Source organism: Salvia hispanica, chromosome 3, assembly GCF_029641045.1.
Source record: "Salvia hispanica isolate PSC_SH4W2 chromosome 3, Shi_PSC_v1, whole genome shotgun sequence".
Lineage (NCBI taxonomy): Eukaryota > Viridiplantae > Streptophyta > Magnoliopsida > Lamiales > Lamiaceae > Salvia > Salvia hispanica.
Genome location: NC_142694.1, coordinates 46059072 through 46077291, shown reverse-complemented (window position 1 = coordinate 46077291; position 18220 = coordinate 46059072). Strand labels below are relative to the sequence as shown.

The window sequence follows — 18220 nt, the reverse complement described above, 5'->3', positions numbered from 1 at the left end:
CATATCCCTTCGTCATCCTCGGCCTTGGTGAACAGCCCCATCCTCAAGGACCATTCCCGGATGCTCATCTCGTGTTATTCATTAAAAAGCCTGAAGGTTATGGAGTCCGCATCAAGGTAAGAGGTGTTCTTCAATCGCAAGGTGGAGAAAAACTCCCTTGCTAGGTCCACCGACACCTTCTCCTGGCTGTGCTTCAGTAACCACTCGAATCCGATTGAATAAATACATGCGCGGAAGTACTCATTGCATGCAATCATTTTAAGCTCTCTGGGGCTGTACTGCTTCCCAGACTTAGCCATCTTCTCGGCGCTGCATCTTTCCTTGTACACCGTGGCCCTTTTCTGATCGTCAAACTGCCTCATCGACTCTAGCAGCTCCGTAGTCAGCCACACTTTCGGGCGTCCTGGAATAAACTCTTCTTCAGCTTCCTCAGATTCATAGTCAGATTCATGGGTAGGTTTGTCTTGTTCCTCGGCAGAGGGATCTTCGGTCACTGGGGAAAGGGTCTCCTCAACCTCCTGGACGGAGGGAGCTTTCCTTGACCGGGTAGACATAGTCGCCGCCGCCTTTCCTTTTCTCGCTCTCTCCTTGGCCAAGCGATGTTCCTCTGCCTCCTCATCATCTGGAACTAAGTCATCAACTTCGTCGAGCAGGCTCCTCCTTGCTCGTCTCCTCTCTGTTCTCTGGTCCACTTGGGGTTCATCCTCTTCATGGTCATCCACCAGGTCCACGATCAAATTCAGCCCTTCCTCAACGGGCTCCGGTACTCCAGTAACATGTAGATCTGTTTCTTCCACCAATTTTTCCGGGGTTTCCCCCACATTATCCACCATCGGGGTTGCCCCCTCAATATAAATGGGGGTTTCCCCCCTGACATCACTTGGGGTTGCCCCCTCTTCCATGGGTTCAGGGGTCGCACCCCTGAAATCAGTTGGGGTCTCATCCCCAGTTTCCATAGGGGTTTCCCCCTTAGCTACCAACGATTTTTGAACAGGGGTTCCCCCCTCAGCCACTTCTACCACAACAGGGGTTTCCCCCTCAACAGTACTTTCCACAACAGGGGTTTCCCCCTTCGCAATGTCTTCTATCGCAGGGGTTTCCCCCTCACCATCTTTCTTACCCTCAGAATCAGGGTTTCTATCACCTTGCCTTTCGGTTTCCACCTCCGCTCCGCTGTTCGTCTGTCCACCATCCTCCGGCCGTTCGTGCACCGCCTCTTCTTTATCCGCCTCCCGTGAAGTGATTTCTGCATGTTGAGATCCAGAGTCTCGAGGCCCTTCTTTATGGAAAACTGCCGGTTGTGCCGCCGAATCCGCCGGAATTGTCAGTGATTCATGTGGACCCATGTATTGTAAGGTCCATTTCCCAAGGATTTACCCAATTTGGATGCTTGATCTAGGTATTTTTTTGTGAGAATTGATTTTCTATTTTATCAATAAAGGGCAACCCAACAAGAAATAAGGAAGCTAAGATAAACAAGAAGGAAATAAAATTGGATAGGGTGGAAATTGTGATACATAGTCATTGATGAAGCAAGCTAAGGCACTTACAACATAACTAACATGCATCCATGTCTAGATCTTCAAGGGAACCACAAACCTCAAAGCATACCTCTACTTGATCCATGCTTGAACTAGCAATTGATGGAAATCTCATGCTTAAACTAGCAATTGATGGATTCAAGCAACCTAAATCTAGGAATTGGATAGAAAACCTCTCCAAGAGGAAACAAAGCTCTCAAGCATCTAATTTCATCAAAGTCTAAGGAAAAGAAATGACATCAAGAGGTATTTATACTATGGGTCCAAAAATAGAAAGTTGACCCACAAAATCTAAAAATTGGCATAATCGCCCGGTCGGGCATTTGGATTGGAAAAGGAGCACCTTCTGTCCCACATGAAGTTCCTTTACCCGTAGATTTTTGTCATGCCACAACTTAATCCTTTCTTTGTACCACATGGCAGACTCAAATGACTCCAGCTTAAGTTCCTCCAGTTCTTGTAACTGTAACTTCCTCTCTTCTTCGCAAGCTATAGGCTTCATGTTCAACTCTTTCATTGCCCAGTACGCCTTGTGCTCAATACCCACAGGTAAGTGGCACATCTTGCCAAACACAAGCCTGTAAGGCGACATTCCAATAGGCGTTTTAAAAGCAGTTCTGTAGGCCCACAATGCGTCACCGAGCCTTTTGCTCCAGTCCTTCCTTGACGGATTAGCTGTCTTCTCCAATATCGCCTTGATCTCGCGATTAGAAATCTCCGCTTGGCCATTAGACTGAGGGTGATACGGGGTAGATACTCTATGGTGAACACCATATTTCTTCATCAGAGCCTCGATGGTGCGATTACAGAAATGTGTTCCTTGATATGAGACGACGGCTAGGGACTCCATATCTGTTGAAAATATTGGTCTTCAGAAATTTTGCCATCTCCTTGGATTCACATGTTGTGTTGGCCCTAGCTTCTATCTACTTAGACACATAGTCTACGGCAACCAATATGTAAGTGTTCCCACAGGATGATGGAAATGGTCCCATGAAGTCCATCCCCCATACGTCGAAAATTTCTCACACAATCACCAGGACCTGAGGCATCTCCTCCCTCCTTGAAATTCCCCTTGTCTGCTGGCATCTCTCGCAACACTGACAAAATTCAAATGCATCTTTATTGAGTGTTGGCCAGTAAAAATCGCTGTCCAGAACCTTCCTTGCTGTCTTCCTTGGTCCAAAGTGACCTCCACATGCCAAAGTGTGGCAATGAATTAGCACATCTTTTTGTTCCCACTCGGGAATGCAGCGCCTAATCACTTGATCTGAACACATCTTCCACAGGTAAGGTTCGTCCCAAAAGTAATATTTGGCTTCGCTTTTAATTTTCATCTTCTGGGCCCGGGAAACTTTGTCTGAGCTTGGCACCTCTCCCGTGACCAAGTAGTTGGCTAAGTCAGCAAACCACGGTTCTGCGTTAAGTGTGCGCTTCCCTTTATCAGATTCCCCTAGACCGGTTAAAACCAAAACTGCTTCCCAGCTAATTCGTCTAGGAAATTTCTCCAGAAAATACAAATGCTCTTCAGGGAAAGCATCGGGTATGGCCTCTTATGTTCCCCTTGATATATTCTGCTCAAGTGATCAGCTACTCTATTCTCCGTTCCTTTCTTGTCTCTCACTTCCCAATCAAACTCCTGCAAGAGCAACACCCAACGGATTAACCTCGGCTTAGACTCCTTCTTAGCCAGTAAGTACTTTATAGCTGCGTGATCCGTGAAGACTATAACCCTCGACCCAAGAAGGTAGGGTCGGAATTTTTCAAAAGAGTACACGACAGCCAACATTTCCTTCTCCGTGGTGTCATAATTCTTCTGAGTCTGATTCAAAGTCTTAGAAGCATAGAAGATCACATAACTTTTTCCATCGATCTTCTGTCCTAGGATAGCTCCCACAGCAAAATCACTCGCGTCGCACATTATCTTAAAAGGGTGATTCCAGTCTGGCGCCCTGATAATTGGTGCTGACACGAGTCTGTCCTTGAGCAACTGAAATGCCTTCTTGCATCCTTCGTCAAAGACGAATTCCACATCGTTGTGCAACAAATGAGTGAGTGGTTGCGCGATTTTTGCGAAATCCTTGATAAACCTCCTATAAAAACCTGCTTGACCTAGGAAGCCTCTTACCTCTTTTTGGTTCGTGGGGTATGGTAACTTTGATATCACATCTACCTTCGCTTTGTCTACTTGTATTCTTCTCTCAGAAACCACGTGACCCAGGACAATGCCTTCTGTCACCATGAAGTGGCATTTTTTGAAATTCAATACTAAATGCTTTTCTTGGCATCTTTTTAGCACTAGATCAAGGCTGGCCAAACAAGTATCGAATGAGTTCCCGTATACGGTAAAATCGTCCATGAATATCTCAATGCATATGACAGGTCCTAGAAGTGCAGTGCAGGTTTGTACTGTGATATGTGTCACTCGATCTAACAGGTCCAAAGGGTTCGACTAGACTTCTAAGGCTAGAAAACCGTGGAACTATCAGAAAGAGGTGGTTGGGTGCACTCTGTCCCTTCAAAAACCTCAACCCACTATACTACAACTTAGCACAGGGAAGTAAAGGATCGATCCCACGAGGAAGTAGGTGTTACGAAACTACATTTGAGGATGTTTTGGAAAAGAAAGGAGTTGGCTGCTGCCACGCAATTTTTGTGGTTCGAGAATTTAAAACTATACTCTACCTATTAGGTCTAATAGATCAGAAGAACTTTACTCTACCTACTTGGTCTAAAGGATCAGAAGAACTTTACTCTACCTATTGGGCCTAAGAAATGAAAGCGCACGGAACATACATGACTCAGAGAAAATGAGATATTTTTAAGTTCTGAAACAGCTGGGGTAAACTTAACTAGAAAGGCTTTCCTAATTTGGGCAAACAAGCATAAAGCAAAAAGCAAGACAAGTTTCCTTAAACTACCAGGGTCTGGAAAAGCATGCAGAAAGTTAAAAGAGACAAAGTAGATCGTACTGACAGGTCTAGCAGATATGCAGAAAAATTAAAGTACATGCAGAAAAGTACTGGCATAAAGCAGATCTGGTTCTAACTACCAACAACTTCATCTTCTTCGGGAATCAAACGAGAATAGCAGAGAAAACAGAGTATTAAACACCATGAAAACAAAGCAAACACTAGATCTAGACTTAAAATGAGAAATTAAAGCCTAAAGTAACAGATCTACGCTACTGGACCTAAAGGATGCAGAAACAGAAAGTAAATAGCCATAATCATGCACAACGTAAACATCAAGCACCAAATATGCGAAACTTCAACTCCAAAACACCACGATTCAACAAATCCAAACATCTCCATATGCAAATCCCCAACCTCTAACAACAAAACAATAGATCTCAACTCCAAACATCCAACAACAAACAAAGAACGAAAGCTAAAAACAAGAGATTAACATAAACTCAGAGATATCCAACCAAAAGCAAACATAAACTTCCATAATAGCTATAAATAAGTCTGAATCCAACAGATCAAAGCAAGAAACTAGAGTTGCGAAACTTAAAAACCAACAAGGTACTAAACGAAAGCAAATAAAATTGTTTCTTCGCCTCCACAAGGCGGTGTTACACAGCAAAATGACAGTGACGACGATGAGAACCACGGTGGCCAGAATCCTCCATGTCCAAGTGCGCAGCAGTCGAAGATGAAAATTTGAAGTAGGGAACTAGAACTAGAGCTAGGAGAGCGTAGAAGTGGCTGTTCACGGATGTCTTGTTCTTCAAGGTCGAGCTCTTTATATATGTGAGGCTCTGATCCCTAGGGTATCCCTCTGGTGATTTTACGCCCTTGCCCTTTAGTAAGACTCTTTTAAAATAATCTGCTCTCGCTCCATTCTGCTCCTGTCGCCAACTTTTGATTCTCCCAGGTCCGAACGGCGACTTCTGATTTTGCTTCAATTTCATCTCTTTTGCATCTGCCAGGTCCGGTAACAGAAACTCCTGGGTCCGAAAGATTTACTTCGCACCTGAACTCAATAACGCACATTAGCACCCCAAATGCACATAATTTTAACCCTAAACCGATGCATGAAACGAGCCTTATCAGCATACTTCCAGCAGATCCGAAAAAATGCTCATCATACACCATTGGAACGTCCCTGGTGCATTACACAATCCAAACGGCATTCTTCGGTATGCATACGTACCAAAGGGGCACGTGAACGTGGTTTCCCCTTGGTCCTCTGGGTTAACGTAGATCTGGAAGCAGCCACTGTATCCATCAAGGAAACAAAAATACTGTTTGTCAGCCAATCTTTCTAACATCTGATGAATGAAAGGTAGAAGAAAAAGATCCTTTTTTGTGGCCTCGTTCAACTTCCTGTAGTCGATGCACATCCTCCACCCCGTCACCAGTCTAGTGGGCACCAACTCGTTCTTTTCATTTGTGACCACCTGTATTCCAGACTTTTTAGGCACCATATGGACAGGACTGACCCACTCGCTGTCCGGAATGGAGTAGATGATCCCTAGAGCAAGCAATTTTAACACCTCCTTTAGGACTTCCTCTCGCATGTTCGGATTCAGTTTCCGTTGTGCATCTCGATGAGCCTTCGCACATTCTTCTAGACGGATGCGGTACATACAAAGATCAGGGCTGATTCTCACTAAATCTGAGAGAGTCCACCCTATCGCTTTCTTGTTTCGTCTGATGACTTCCAACAATTCCTTCTCTTGCTCCTTGGTCAGGTCACTATTAACTATTACTGGAAACGCCTCATTCTCTTCCAAGTAAGTATACTTGAGGCCTGGTGGAAGTGTCTTCAGTTCCTTCTTTGTTTCATTCGTCTCCTGGGGCAAGGGATTCTTTTCTGCAATATCTGGTAATTCCTTTCTCCCAGGCCCAGGAGAATTCTCCAGACTAGCCACGTGAGCCGATCCCTTAGATTTAGCTGACTCGGGATTTCTGCAAAACTCCATGATGGCCTCTGTGAGTTCCTCATCTGTTAACTCCGTTGTGTTCATTGCTGCACACCGCCCTACAACTTCTCTGTCAATTGAATGGCTCAACTCCGAGTTGTCAATTTGTTCCTGTATCAATTCCGTCTCAAGATATTCTTGGACCAGGGGGTTAATAACATCAATAGCATAAAGATTCTCAACATCTAATGGCCTTTTCATCCCCTCATCTGTGCTAAATGTATATTTTTCCCCATTATAATCCAAACAAATCGTTCCGTCGAAGACGTCGATAATGGTCTTAGCCGTACGCAAAAATGGTCTCCCTAAAAGTACGCCACTAGACTCAGCAGACTCATTATCATTCATCCTGATCACATAAAAATCAGCTGGATATAGAAAATCATGCACTTTGACTATGACATTTTTCAACACACCTTCAGGACAAATGCAAGTTCTATCCGCTAACTGGATGACCACTTTGGTAGCGACCATCCTTACTCCTGTCAATTTCTTATAGATCGAAAGCGGTAAAACATTGATAGACGCCCCTAGATCACACATAGCATGCTCGACCTTGATGTCCCCTAGAGAGATGAGTAATGTGAACATACCTGGGTCTGTGCATTTCGAGGGCATCCTTATCTTTTGTATCACAGCAGACACATTTTCCCCGATCACAATCTTCCCGTCTGGTTTGGTCTTCCCTGCAATGAATTCCTTGATGAACTTACTGAAAGCAGGCATTTTTAGGGCTTGCAAGAATGGCAGGTTGATTTCCAGCTTGCTAAAAATCTCCATGAGGTCCTCTGTATCATCCTTCTTCTTCTTTGCTTCCCCCCGGTATGGAAATGGTTTTACTCGCTTTACTGCATTTGTGGAACTCCCAGCCTGGGTTTCACCAACTTCCCTGCTTCCTTCCTTGTTACCTACTTCAGGTTCTGGATCTAGGAAAAATGGGTCACTTGGTCGAGGCAGAGATCCCCCTAAATCTCCCTTCTGGAGGTCATCCTGAACAAGGACTTCTCCGGGTCTAGGGCTATCCCCTTGAAACACTTGACTTTCTTTCCTTTTGCCAGACTGTATGGGCACCTCCTCGTCAATCTCCAGGGTCGGTCCTTCATAGCCTCGCCCGGACCTCAAGGTGATTTGACTAATGTTCGTTCGGTCCGGTGGTTTGACTGTGGCAGGAAGTTTCCCTTCATTTTCCCTCATCTCATTCAAAGAAACTGCAATCTGGGACAGTTGCTTCGCCATCATATCCATGGCGGCTTTATGTTCCGTCTGGGCATCTTGCAACTTGTGCACCACGTCGTTATTGGAATGCAAGTTGTTCTGCATGAACTGCTGTGAATTCACTAGGTCGTGGACCATGTCATCCAAACTCCTTTGTGGCCTGGAGTTGAATTGATTAAAATTCGATCCTTGACCTTGGTTCTGCCCCTGGTTCTGCCGATAGTTCCCTTGATTTCCTTGATGGTTGTTGTACTGATTGCTAGACCCTTGATTCCCTTGATGATTGGTTGGGAATTCTGATAGTTCCCCTGGTTATTTCTCTGGTGAGGTGGCACATAAGAGCTCCCTGGGTTGTTCTGATTCATAATTCCTGTACCCCAATTGCAATTGCCCCTCTTGATTTTTTCCTGACCAGTTGGACTGTCTCTTTGGGGGGTGTGCATAATTTGTGAGCTGCAGTGGGGGTGGCTGACCTTGATCATGGTCAGTCCATCTAAAATTTGGGTGAGTCCTCCATGGGGCATCCCTCTGTCTTCCCTGGTTCCAACTTCCATCTGGATTCTAGCTCCCCATCGAATTTGCTTGAGCTTGGCATTCCCCTTCACAAGGCTGACTGTAATAAGGCTGAAGTTGCCTTTCCTCTTGACCAGGGGGTTTCTCATTTTCTGCTGGGGCATGAGGGTTGTATTTCTCAATTGCATTAAGCAGTACTTTCTCCAATTTATCTATCATGTCTTCCACCTTCTTGTCATCTTGTTCCGTCACTGCATTGGTTGACCCCCTCCTCAATATACTTCACGGGTTATCATAGGCCTTCTTCTCCTCAATCAGCCTTCCCAAAGTCTCTCTGGCTTCACTTGCTTTATTCTTGGTAAAATTTCCCCCGCTCGAGGAATTCATCAAGTCTTTTGACTCAGGGTTTGCTCCTTCGTAAAACAGATAGTAAGTCTCCGCTTCAATCATCCTATGGTTCGGGCAAGCATCCAACAGTCCCTTGAACCGGGACCAATAAGAACTCAGAGACTCATCATATTCCTGCTTGCACTCCTGAATCTCCTTCTTCAAGGCATTCGTCTTGTTGGAAGGGAAAAATAATCCAAGAATTCCAGCTTGAAATCTTTCCATGTGTTAATCGAGTCTGGTGGAAGCCTCAGTAGCCAAGTATTAGCCTCCCCTTTGAGGGCAAACGGAACTGCACGTAAACGGTAGTCCTCCTCAGTCGCCTCGTTAGGGCGCTTTTGAATGCTACACAGTTTACTGAACTCGTTCAAGAATTCATAAGGACATTCGTTCCTTCGTCCAGAAAATGTGGGCAAAACTCCGAGCACATTTGTCTTGATATCAATAGACCTCCGACGCGGGTTTGAGACTATAGCATGGGTGGGTTCACCGTCGAGATGCGCGGTGAGTGACCCTGTCTCCGGATCGGGATCTACTAAATGAGCTATATTTGGGTTTTCCTCCTCCTCAGTCTCGGAATGCTCTGTTTCTGTTGACGACTTCGGGTCTTCTTCTCCTGACGAATTCCACTCCTTCTCACTTTCTGATTCGAACGGAAATGGGTCCATTGTCCTCAAACCTGATCTGGTGATGATAGTGGATGTAGACTCCTTGACTTGCCACTTGTATCGGTCGTTCCCTGACCCAGATGAACTAGCCCAACTTCCAAAATGGAAGCCCGTGTTCATAAACTGTCAAGGAGAACAAAATAACAGAAATTAAATTATTTACACCAAATCCCCAAACGCAATAACAATAAACGCCATCCTTCCCCGGCAACGGCGCCATTTGAAGACACGAGAAGTTGCTGTGTGCACAGAAAAGAATAACAAGTTTCCTAGGTCCAGCAAATCCACTAGATTACAAGGTCTAGGAACTCACTGGTCGCTGGAAAATCTCGGTCGTCGGACACACAGAGCACTTCTTCAAAAACCCTCAACCACTTATACTAAAACTTAGCACAGGGAAGTAGGGATCGATCCCACAGAGATGGATGCGTAATGAACATGCTCAAGGATTTGGAAATTATTTTTGGGGTTGGCTGCTGCCACGCATTTTTTTGGGTTGAGGAAAATAAACTAAACTTGGTATTGAAATCTGCTACGCTAACAACTAGATCTAGGCGAAACAGAAAACATGCACGCAAACTAGAACCGAGACAATCGCTAGATCTAAGAAACTAATCTAAATTACCTAGATCTGGGAAATAAACTGACGGTGGGAACCATGACTGAAAAAACAAGTACGGACGAAAAGCTGAGAAAACAACTAACTAAAGTACTAACTAACAGTGACATCATCTTCTTCAAATCAAATTTCAGAAAAAAAAAACTCAGAAGAAACAGGTATGAAACGTAATCGGAAAACAGAGTAGACTAGATTTTAACGATTAAACGAAGAACAATTAAGAACTAAACAGATCTACGGCTGCTAGACGAAGCAAAACAGAAAGTAAACAGAAAACTCAGAATCCATGCACAACTCGACTTCCCCTGTTCAGATCCAACCTCGGATGCTAAATCCACTCCGGATCCAAGCATCCGACACAAACTCCAGCAAAAAACATTCCATAACTTCAGATTCAACAAACAACCTCCAATCAACAACAACACCGCAGATCTACAGCCAAATTCTCCAGATCAAGCACCAAAGTGACAAAAACAGAGATCAACATGCAACTTGCCGAAATAAAAACTTCAAACAACATGATCAACGTAGATCAACACGAGATAACACAAATATAACAAAAACTAAGAAATGTATAGATAATCAGTAACATCAACAACCAAATCGACTTCCAAAAGTGAAGTTCGAACGAAATAGAGTGCAAAAGAACCGAAAGTAAATTGATTGTATCTTCGCCCTCACGCGGACGGTGTTACGACGGAATTTCTCTGAAGATTGGACCCCTTAAAAACTAAACTACCCCAGAACTCCCATTTCCCAAGTGTGTCTGTGTTGTGTGTGAGCTAAGAGCGAAAAGATTGTATATGTTGTGTGTTGCATGCTCCTCTATTTATAGGCGTTGAAGTGGGGCCCAGCGAGGTATAGATAGACTTTGTTGCCCTCAGCTATTGACTCCCTTCTTCTAGCCTTCTTTCCCTTAAATTCTGTTCACTTCTCCTTCATTCCTTCGCTAGTCCGTTTCCTCCAGCATCTCCTGGATCTAGCGATTCTGTCACACACCTGGCTTAAAAACTGTGTTAGACCCAGCAAAATATAGTGTTTTTCACCATATAACCGATGCGTGAAATTATCCTTATCATACACCAAAAAAACAAAAACGTCACACCCTAACCCAAAAAATAATAGGGGCTGACCAACACACCAAAAAAATCAGACTATCCTATTCCATAAACACTATGGCCTGACCAACACACCAAAAAGATCAGTCCACCCTATTTCATAACCATCACTTTGGCTTACTTAGAAGCCAAATGCATTTGACAGAGGGCCAATATCATACATTGACCCATCATTGTTCTCTGGCATTTGTAAGTAATGCAGCACCTCTCTCACAATATCTCCTCCACTTCCAGCACTTTGGGCAGTCCAACAGTTCTTTGTAGCCTATCCTTGTTGATGTGGGGAACTTTGTAGCCATTTCCACCTCTGCACTGTAGGATTTCAGTGAGGCAAGCCTGCAAGCTTAGGAAAACTGTATTGAGAGTTTGTGGTGAAGAGCTACACACATTCCCCACAAGTTCATCCACAGTGCTGCATGGTTTCTCATACTGCAGTGACTGAATTGCTCTAAGAAATCCCAAGTCTGAGATGTTAGTGTCAGGGGAATTAGGTGGTTGACAAATCAGTTGGATTTTAAATCCATATGAGTTGGAAACAGCCTGAAATTCTGGATCCATAGCTGTTATGTGTGGGGTTGCATTATCTTGCTAAATGTAGATGTCTTTGCTTGCCCAAATTGGCCACTTGGCCTTAATTGCAGGTATAATCTGGCATGAATAACAATAACATAGCTAAATGATGATCTTTGTTGAGTTTTTAAGATCTGATAGAATGGAAAAAGTTGCATACCTTGTTGATAAGGCAGTCTCTCATCACTACCTTTGTGACTGAATGTATTGGCTTGGTTTCCATGGTCCCTCTGGGCCTGTTCTTTGACTTCCTCTGTGCTGGCAGTACTTCAGTGAAGGGAAATATTCTCACCTTACCATCATAAGTTGCTTGCCCATCCATACCAAAATGTGGTCTACTGACAGCATACATAAACATAACTTTGGTGATTAATCTGTCCGGAGTCTTTGTCCTAGCGGCAAAGAGATTAGACATCAATGTATGAGGTGCCGAGTTCGAGCTCTCTTGACATCATTGTAATTTCCTCCTTTCTTAGGAGTTTATTTGTAGAAAAAAAAAACTTTGGTGATGAATCTCTTGGACTTGCATGACCTATATGGCTCATCCTCATCCGGCAAGAGGTAGTACCTGTCTGATGCCTTGGTCATATAGAACCATTTTTCATCTATATGCACTACATTATGCATGCTCTGATATTGAACTCTACCTTGAGTAATTTGTGGCTGAAGTTGACTAAGACTCCATCTAACTCTTGCTAGCTTATTCATATTGGTGAGGGCAGGTTTGATTGCATTTGTATGTGGCCTTAATTTACCTTCCTTCACCCACTGACCTACTGTGCTCTTGCTAACATTCAATTTGACAGCCATTTTTCTCAATGAAGCTCTCTCAAGAGTAGATAAGTTTCTAACCTTTTCTTCATCAAGTTGTAATATGTCAGCATGATGGTATCCTTTAATCTTTCCTTCCATGCTTGCGGGTTCTCCCCTTTGCATCTGCTCCTTGGCTGCCTTCCATAGCCTGTACACGGTCTTCCTATTGACCTCAAATGTCTCTGCTGCCTCCATTACAGCCCCTCTTGCAAGCACTCCATCATGGTTGTGCTTGAGTAGAAACTGCACCACATTGTTCTTGATGTTGTTGTTCAAGTGTTTGGTTTGCCTCTGCCCATTATCCATCCCTATGATGAATTTTCTCTGAGGGATTTAAATTTACATAAACTAAGGGAGTTTTTTTGGAGTTTCTCAGATTTTGGGGTTGGTAAGAGTGTCTTAAATGAGTGTAGATGGTGTATTTATAGCTGATGTTTGGAGTTGTACTTTTTGGAGTTCAAATTTCCCTCAAACTTTTTGTAGAGGGAAATTTGAACATTTCAGTTCCCTCGTATTTTTAGCACTTTTGGAATTGTATTTTGAACAGAATTGAAGTGAATGTGATGAAATAGCATTTGAAAGCATTCTGTTAATGTTTGTGTAATTTTTAAATTCATTTTTTTCTATCTGTCCATGGAACTCAAGACATAAAAATGGTTATTCTTATTAATGTTATTGAAACTCAGCGATAACTCAACAAAAAAATTTTGGCAGCTTCTTTAATTTTGGTAGAATAAGCCAAATTTGACACCTTCATCTCATACCAATGAAACTTCCAGCATGGAAGAAAATATTTTACACAATTGAGGTGGGTCCCAAATTCCACTATCACACCATTTATTACACACTCCAAAACTTTCTTAAAACCCATACCTTGGAGAAATGGGACTACTATTGCTGGACGGAGGGAGTATTACATTTACTATTGTTTCAGTACACACACAATGCAAGTACATATTTACGGGGTAGTGATAAAATATAAACTCTATATATTGTACAAACTCCAAACTATAATCTGGATCGTCAGGAAAATGTCAGCAGATAACAAAATAACAATAACAAAAAATGTCAACACAGCATCAACCGTTGACATTTTGTTAACAGTTTTTGTTGTATTTTGTCATCTGTTGACATTTTAACATTTTCTAACTGTCCAGATCATAATTTGGAGATTGTACAATATTTAAAGTTTGCATTTGACATCCCCTTATGTACGTATGTAAAGCAATTATTTGAAACTGTGACCATGCATCAAATTCAAACAAAGTGCATAAAAGATAAAACAATATGATGCTCACAGAGAAATTCTATCTGCATTTATAAATGTTACAGTTCATTCATTAGGAAAACTTGGGAGCCACTCTCTAGGCTTTGTATATGCACATGTCAGCAACATAAAAATGGAAGAAAGATATATATATGAAAAGCATAATCACAAACACCTCAGTACAACCTGCCGCTGCATCCTGCAGCGCCGCAGTAACAACTCTTAACCTTAACGTTTCCATCAGAGTCGCGGATCTGACCAAAGGAGTAGTTGTAAGAATAGGTGAGCTCCTGGAGAGGAGGAATGTTCTCCATTGCGAAAAGCATCACGTGGGGCATTCTCTTGTCATCGTTGTCATAAATCACATTTTGCGCCCAAAGGTTGGGCGCACAGCTGTGATTAATGAACCTCCCAACATTCCCATACGTCAACGCATCAATCGTGCAACCCCCTCCTTTAAGCTCAGCAGTCATTTCTTCGTCATCAGAATTGGCAGGGGAATCGATTAGATTCTGGCCAATGTCGAAGAGATACTCATCATTGCCAATTTTCTCCTCAGCTTCTACATCATCAAGAAGTTCTCCTACGTACTCGCATATGAAGCTTCCTGAAGGTATAGAAGACAGGGCCCTCACACCCCAGCCTCTAGCCTGTGTCTTGAAGATCTCAAGCTGAAACTTGATGCCACGTTGTGTGGCCCTATTGTAGCAGGAAGGGGGGCATTTGCAATGGGGACCACACTCGTACACAAGAGTCTTAGTTTCAACTAAAGCTCCATTGCGGTTGTATGGGATTGCTCCATCATTTCTCTGTGCACATGCACATTTTTTTCTGACAGAACATTGCCCGACACAATTGCAACCTTTTGGGGGGTTTGGACTGTACCAATCAGGGTACATCATCTTTGAAATGTAGTTGAATGGAGGTGGTTTTCCATCGTCTATAGTGTTCACCGCCCAAATAGGAATGCGTTCTTTTCCACAAGAAATATCAGTGACACACAATCCTGGGCGGACTTTGGACTTACTTGACTTCTTCAATTCTTTCCAAGCAAGATCAGGCTGGCCTGGGTTCCTCCTCAACTCAAACATAAAAACTTGCTTACCATGTGGCCCTTTTTCTGTACAGCAATCAGTCACAGTATATAGGCCATCATAAACATAACTAGTGACCATTTTAGGCTTGGAATCCAGAGGGTCAATACGCACCATCTCCTTCCATCCACGAACAACACGCACTGGTGTCTTTTTATCTATACAATTCTTTAGAGCCAAATTCCCCCTTTCAAGCTTTTGATCTTCAGGTTGTTTAGACTTCCCGAGGACATTTCCTCCTTGCCCACAATATCTTAAAACATCAGCATTCTCGGCATCGTCTTGGTATGCCCCAGACGTAACAATACTGGTAGCAAGTACAAGTTCATCTACCTTCATACTATCTATGCCAGACTGGAATGGGAAGTGAATGCCAACAACAGCAAGCTCCACTCTGTATTGAAATTCGTCGCCCACTTCAACTCCTGGAACTGCTCCAATTCTTTTAGTTGTATTTACATATATTCCCTTCGTCTTGAGCACCTGTGAAGCTATTAGATCAATCCTTCTGAGTTTTCTGCCCAACTGCTTTGATCTTCCTTCCTCTCCTTCAACCAGGTTTCCCACTTCTTCTTCCTCTAGTTGCAAGAGCTTTCTACAGGTAGCATTGAACAACCGAAGAGTTTCTCTCACTTTGTAGCGGTCATCACCATGACCAGAACTCCTGGGACCAAATCGAGGGAAGCTTATTTCACATTCTTCTAGGTTGCGGCTGACAGGAGAATTTGTAGCAAAATCTCCATCATGATCTCCATCATCTCCAAGCACCAAAGCATCAGGTCCCTCATTTACATCATTGGACACATGAACTTTCTTTTTCTTCTTAGAAGACAAACCTGGAGATTTCATTTCAGGTTTACTTTTTATGGCAACAGCCTTGAACTTCTGCCGCCAAGACAAATTCTGCTTCATCTTTTTTGCTCCACTTGTCTTTCCATTTGAGTTAACTATTGTTCTCTCTTTCTTCCATGGACAATTAGGTGCAGCCATCAAACCATGCACAACCTCCCTATCCACAACATCCTTTGAGACAAAAGCATTATGCAAATTCCTCCCTTGATCACTGTCTCCTGGAGAAGAATCAACAACATTTTTTTTAATTGGTTCTGCCGAATCATTATCACTGCTGTCAACATCTGCCTTGAACATGGATATAGGAGTGGCTTCACGTATGCCCTTACTTCCGGCATGATGATCTCCCTCGTCTATGATGGTTGGTTTACTATGCGTTTTATCCCTATCATCTGAAACAGGACTCTTATTCTTTTGAGACGGAGAGCCTGATGAATTTGCTTCGACATTAGTGTTCAAAGTATCAGCTTCGGGCTTCTTCTGTAGAGACACGTTCTGCATTCTCCTTTTTAGACCATCCGTTCCACCATTTGGCCCGTTTAAAGAAGCTTTCGATTTCCTCCAGGGGCAATATGGTGCCGCCATCAGGCCATGTACAACTTCTCTATTTAATTCATTCCTGGAGGTAATATCACCATGAGGAGGCATATCTTTATCATTTGTATCTGGTGAAAAAGTGGCAACTTCTTTGCCAACTGACCCTCCAACATCCTCGATTCTGGTATTCACCGATGCCTTAGCCATGGTATCTGATCCTGGAGATGCTCCATTTGCCTCAGTGATGCTATGCAGTAAATCTCTGTTGTATTCTTCAAATTCCATCCTGTCCCCTTCTACAGTGGCTACGGTCATTTCTCCTAGCAATCCTCTTCCAGCACTATCATTCAATGTTTCACTTTCTTCAATTTCAACACTAACATTGTAAAGACCATCAGGACATTTTTTAGAGGCCATGGGCATCTCGCTTGTTATCTCCCTCTCTGAGGCATCCGTCGACATAATTGGTTTCGGCGTCAATTCAGCTTCCTCGGTTCTGTTCAGACTATCCTTTCCTAGGCCAGCCATCCCCTTTTCTTTCTCAATCAATAAAGAAACATTTATGCCACAATGTGGAGGGAAATCACGAACAGCAGATACTCTTCTGGGACGGTATTTATCTCTTGGCCTAATGGAAGGCCCTGGCTGAATACTGCCACAAATGGCAGAAAATTCCAGAGGATCACCCAGGGACTTAGCCACCTCAATACCGGAATTCTGAAAGGAAGTTTCACCAATATCCTCCTTTAACTCTTCCAACAGTGACCGACCTCCAGACTGATCAAGAGTATCTATGTCTTTCACAATGTTGACTCCAACAAGATCTGATTCTAGCATAACTTCATGAGCTTCGTCCACGAGACCATTTATTACTGTTGTTTCCACATTTCCCACATATGTACCCAATTGTTCATCTCCCTCTATTTCAACAGGATTATATACTGCTTGCTGTCTGTGCGACTCATCATCATCGGGTATCTTAGCTCCAACAGATCCCATTTCCTCAACCAGTTTCATGGAGGCAGCTATATTCTCCTTTGCCTTCTCGATTAATGTATCAAATGTCTCAGCCATTGATACGGCTATGCTACCATTTACACCTGCACAGTGCCGGGGAGTCGAGGAAGTTGGTGAACTGACTTCTTCACGTGATTGACACTCCAACATAGTGTTGGTCAGTTCCAAATTCACAACACTTTGATCATCTCTACTCCCAGCCGCGTTACAACAAACAGATTCTTCTGGTTGCAAATTCACTGGCACTGCATTGGGGCCACACCGAGGGGGGAAATCGCGGATAGAAGATACTTTCCTGGGCTTATATTTAGGCACACAACCATTCTCCAAAGGCCGCTTATTCGAGACCTCGTCAGACAAGCTACCATTTGAACATGAAACCATTTTCTGATGTCAACAATTACAAGAAGTCAACTTCCAGCCTGAAAATCTAGAGAGACAAGGTTAACAATGAGTCAATGACATAGTAAAATCAAGGCTGGCACCCCCAAGACTCACACACACACACAAATTCAATTCTCAAATTTAAGTACTTACAAAATAATGTAATTTTAACTTAAAATTACTTATATCACCTAAAAATCCAAAATTGTTGGGGCCCCCACCCCACACACCACCAACCTTAATACATAACTTTAGGGAAAACAGGAAAAAAGCTGAAAAAAGGGGGAAAAAACTAGAGAAATTGCATACACATTGGCAATGAAAACTGGACATACAAAACACATGCAACCACACAAACATGCAGCAATACCTGAAACAAATCACCCCGAATAAATAAAAGCGAATCGGTCACCGCAGAAGCTGCATTAACGCAACAAAGAGTATTATTTTCCAGAGATCAATCAAAATCGAATCGAATCGCAGATGAATAAAATTAAATTTTAAAAAAAAATTGAAATATTGCGATTTATGTACCGAGTGGTGGTGGCCGCGGCGGAGCTTTTGGATTGGAGGTTCAGGCGAGCATGGAGACATAGATAGATGCAGAGAAATATAAGTGTCGGAGTGGAATTGAAAAGGGAAATTTGGGCACTTTGAATTTACGGTTTTAGCCCTTTGATTTTGGGGCGAATTAA

The 18220-nt window shown here is 43.1% G+C and overlaps 1 protein-coding gene and 1 pseudogene across 2 annotated transcripts; both read right to left on the bottom strand.

Moving 5' to 3' along the window:
* Positions 1–11201: 11201 nt before the first annotated feature.
* On the bottom strand, positions 11202–12680 carry LOC125210186 (uncharacterized; annotated as a pseudogene).
* Positions 12681–13665: 985 nt separating this feature from the next.
* On the bottom strand, positions 13666–18173 carry LOC125211006 (uncharacterized). Of its 2 annotated transcripts, none has more exons than XM_089068847.1 (3): positions 18060–18173; positions 17896–17945; positions 13666–17571 (listed from the first exon to the last, which is right to left on the bottom strand). In XM_089068847.1, the coding sequence occupies exon 3, from the start codon at positions 17523–17525 to the stop codon at positions 13818–13820; it is 3708 nt and encodes a 1235-aa protein (XP_088924973.1). In that variant the 5' UTR covers positions 17526–17571; positions 17896–17945; positions 18060–18173; the 3' UTR covers positions 13666–13817. The 2 variants fall into 2 exon arrangements, with proteins under 2 accessions (XP_088924973.1, XP_088924974.1); XM_089068848.1 differs by having other exon boundaries at positions 13666–17563.
* Between the last annotated feature and the right edge of the window lie 47 nt (positions 18174–18220).

Coding starts and splice junctions, on each gene's coding strand:
- LOC125211006 (XM_089068847.1), bottom strand. CDS start 17,525: ATGGTTTCATGTTCAAATGGTAGCTTGTCTGACGAGGTCTCGAATAAG.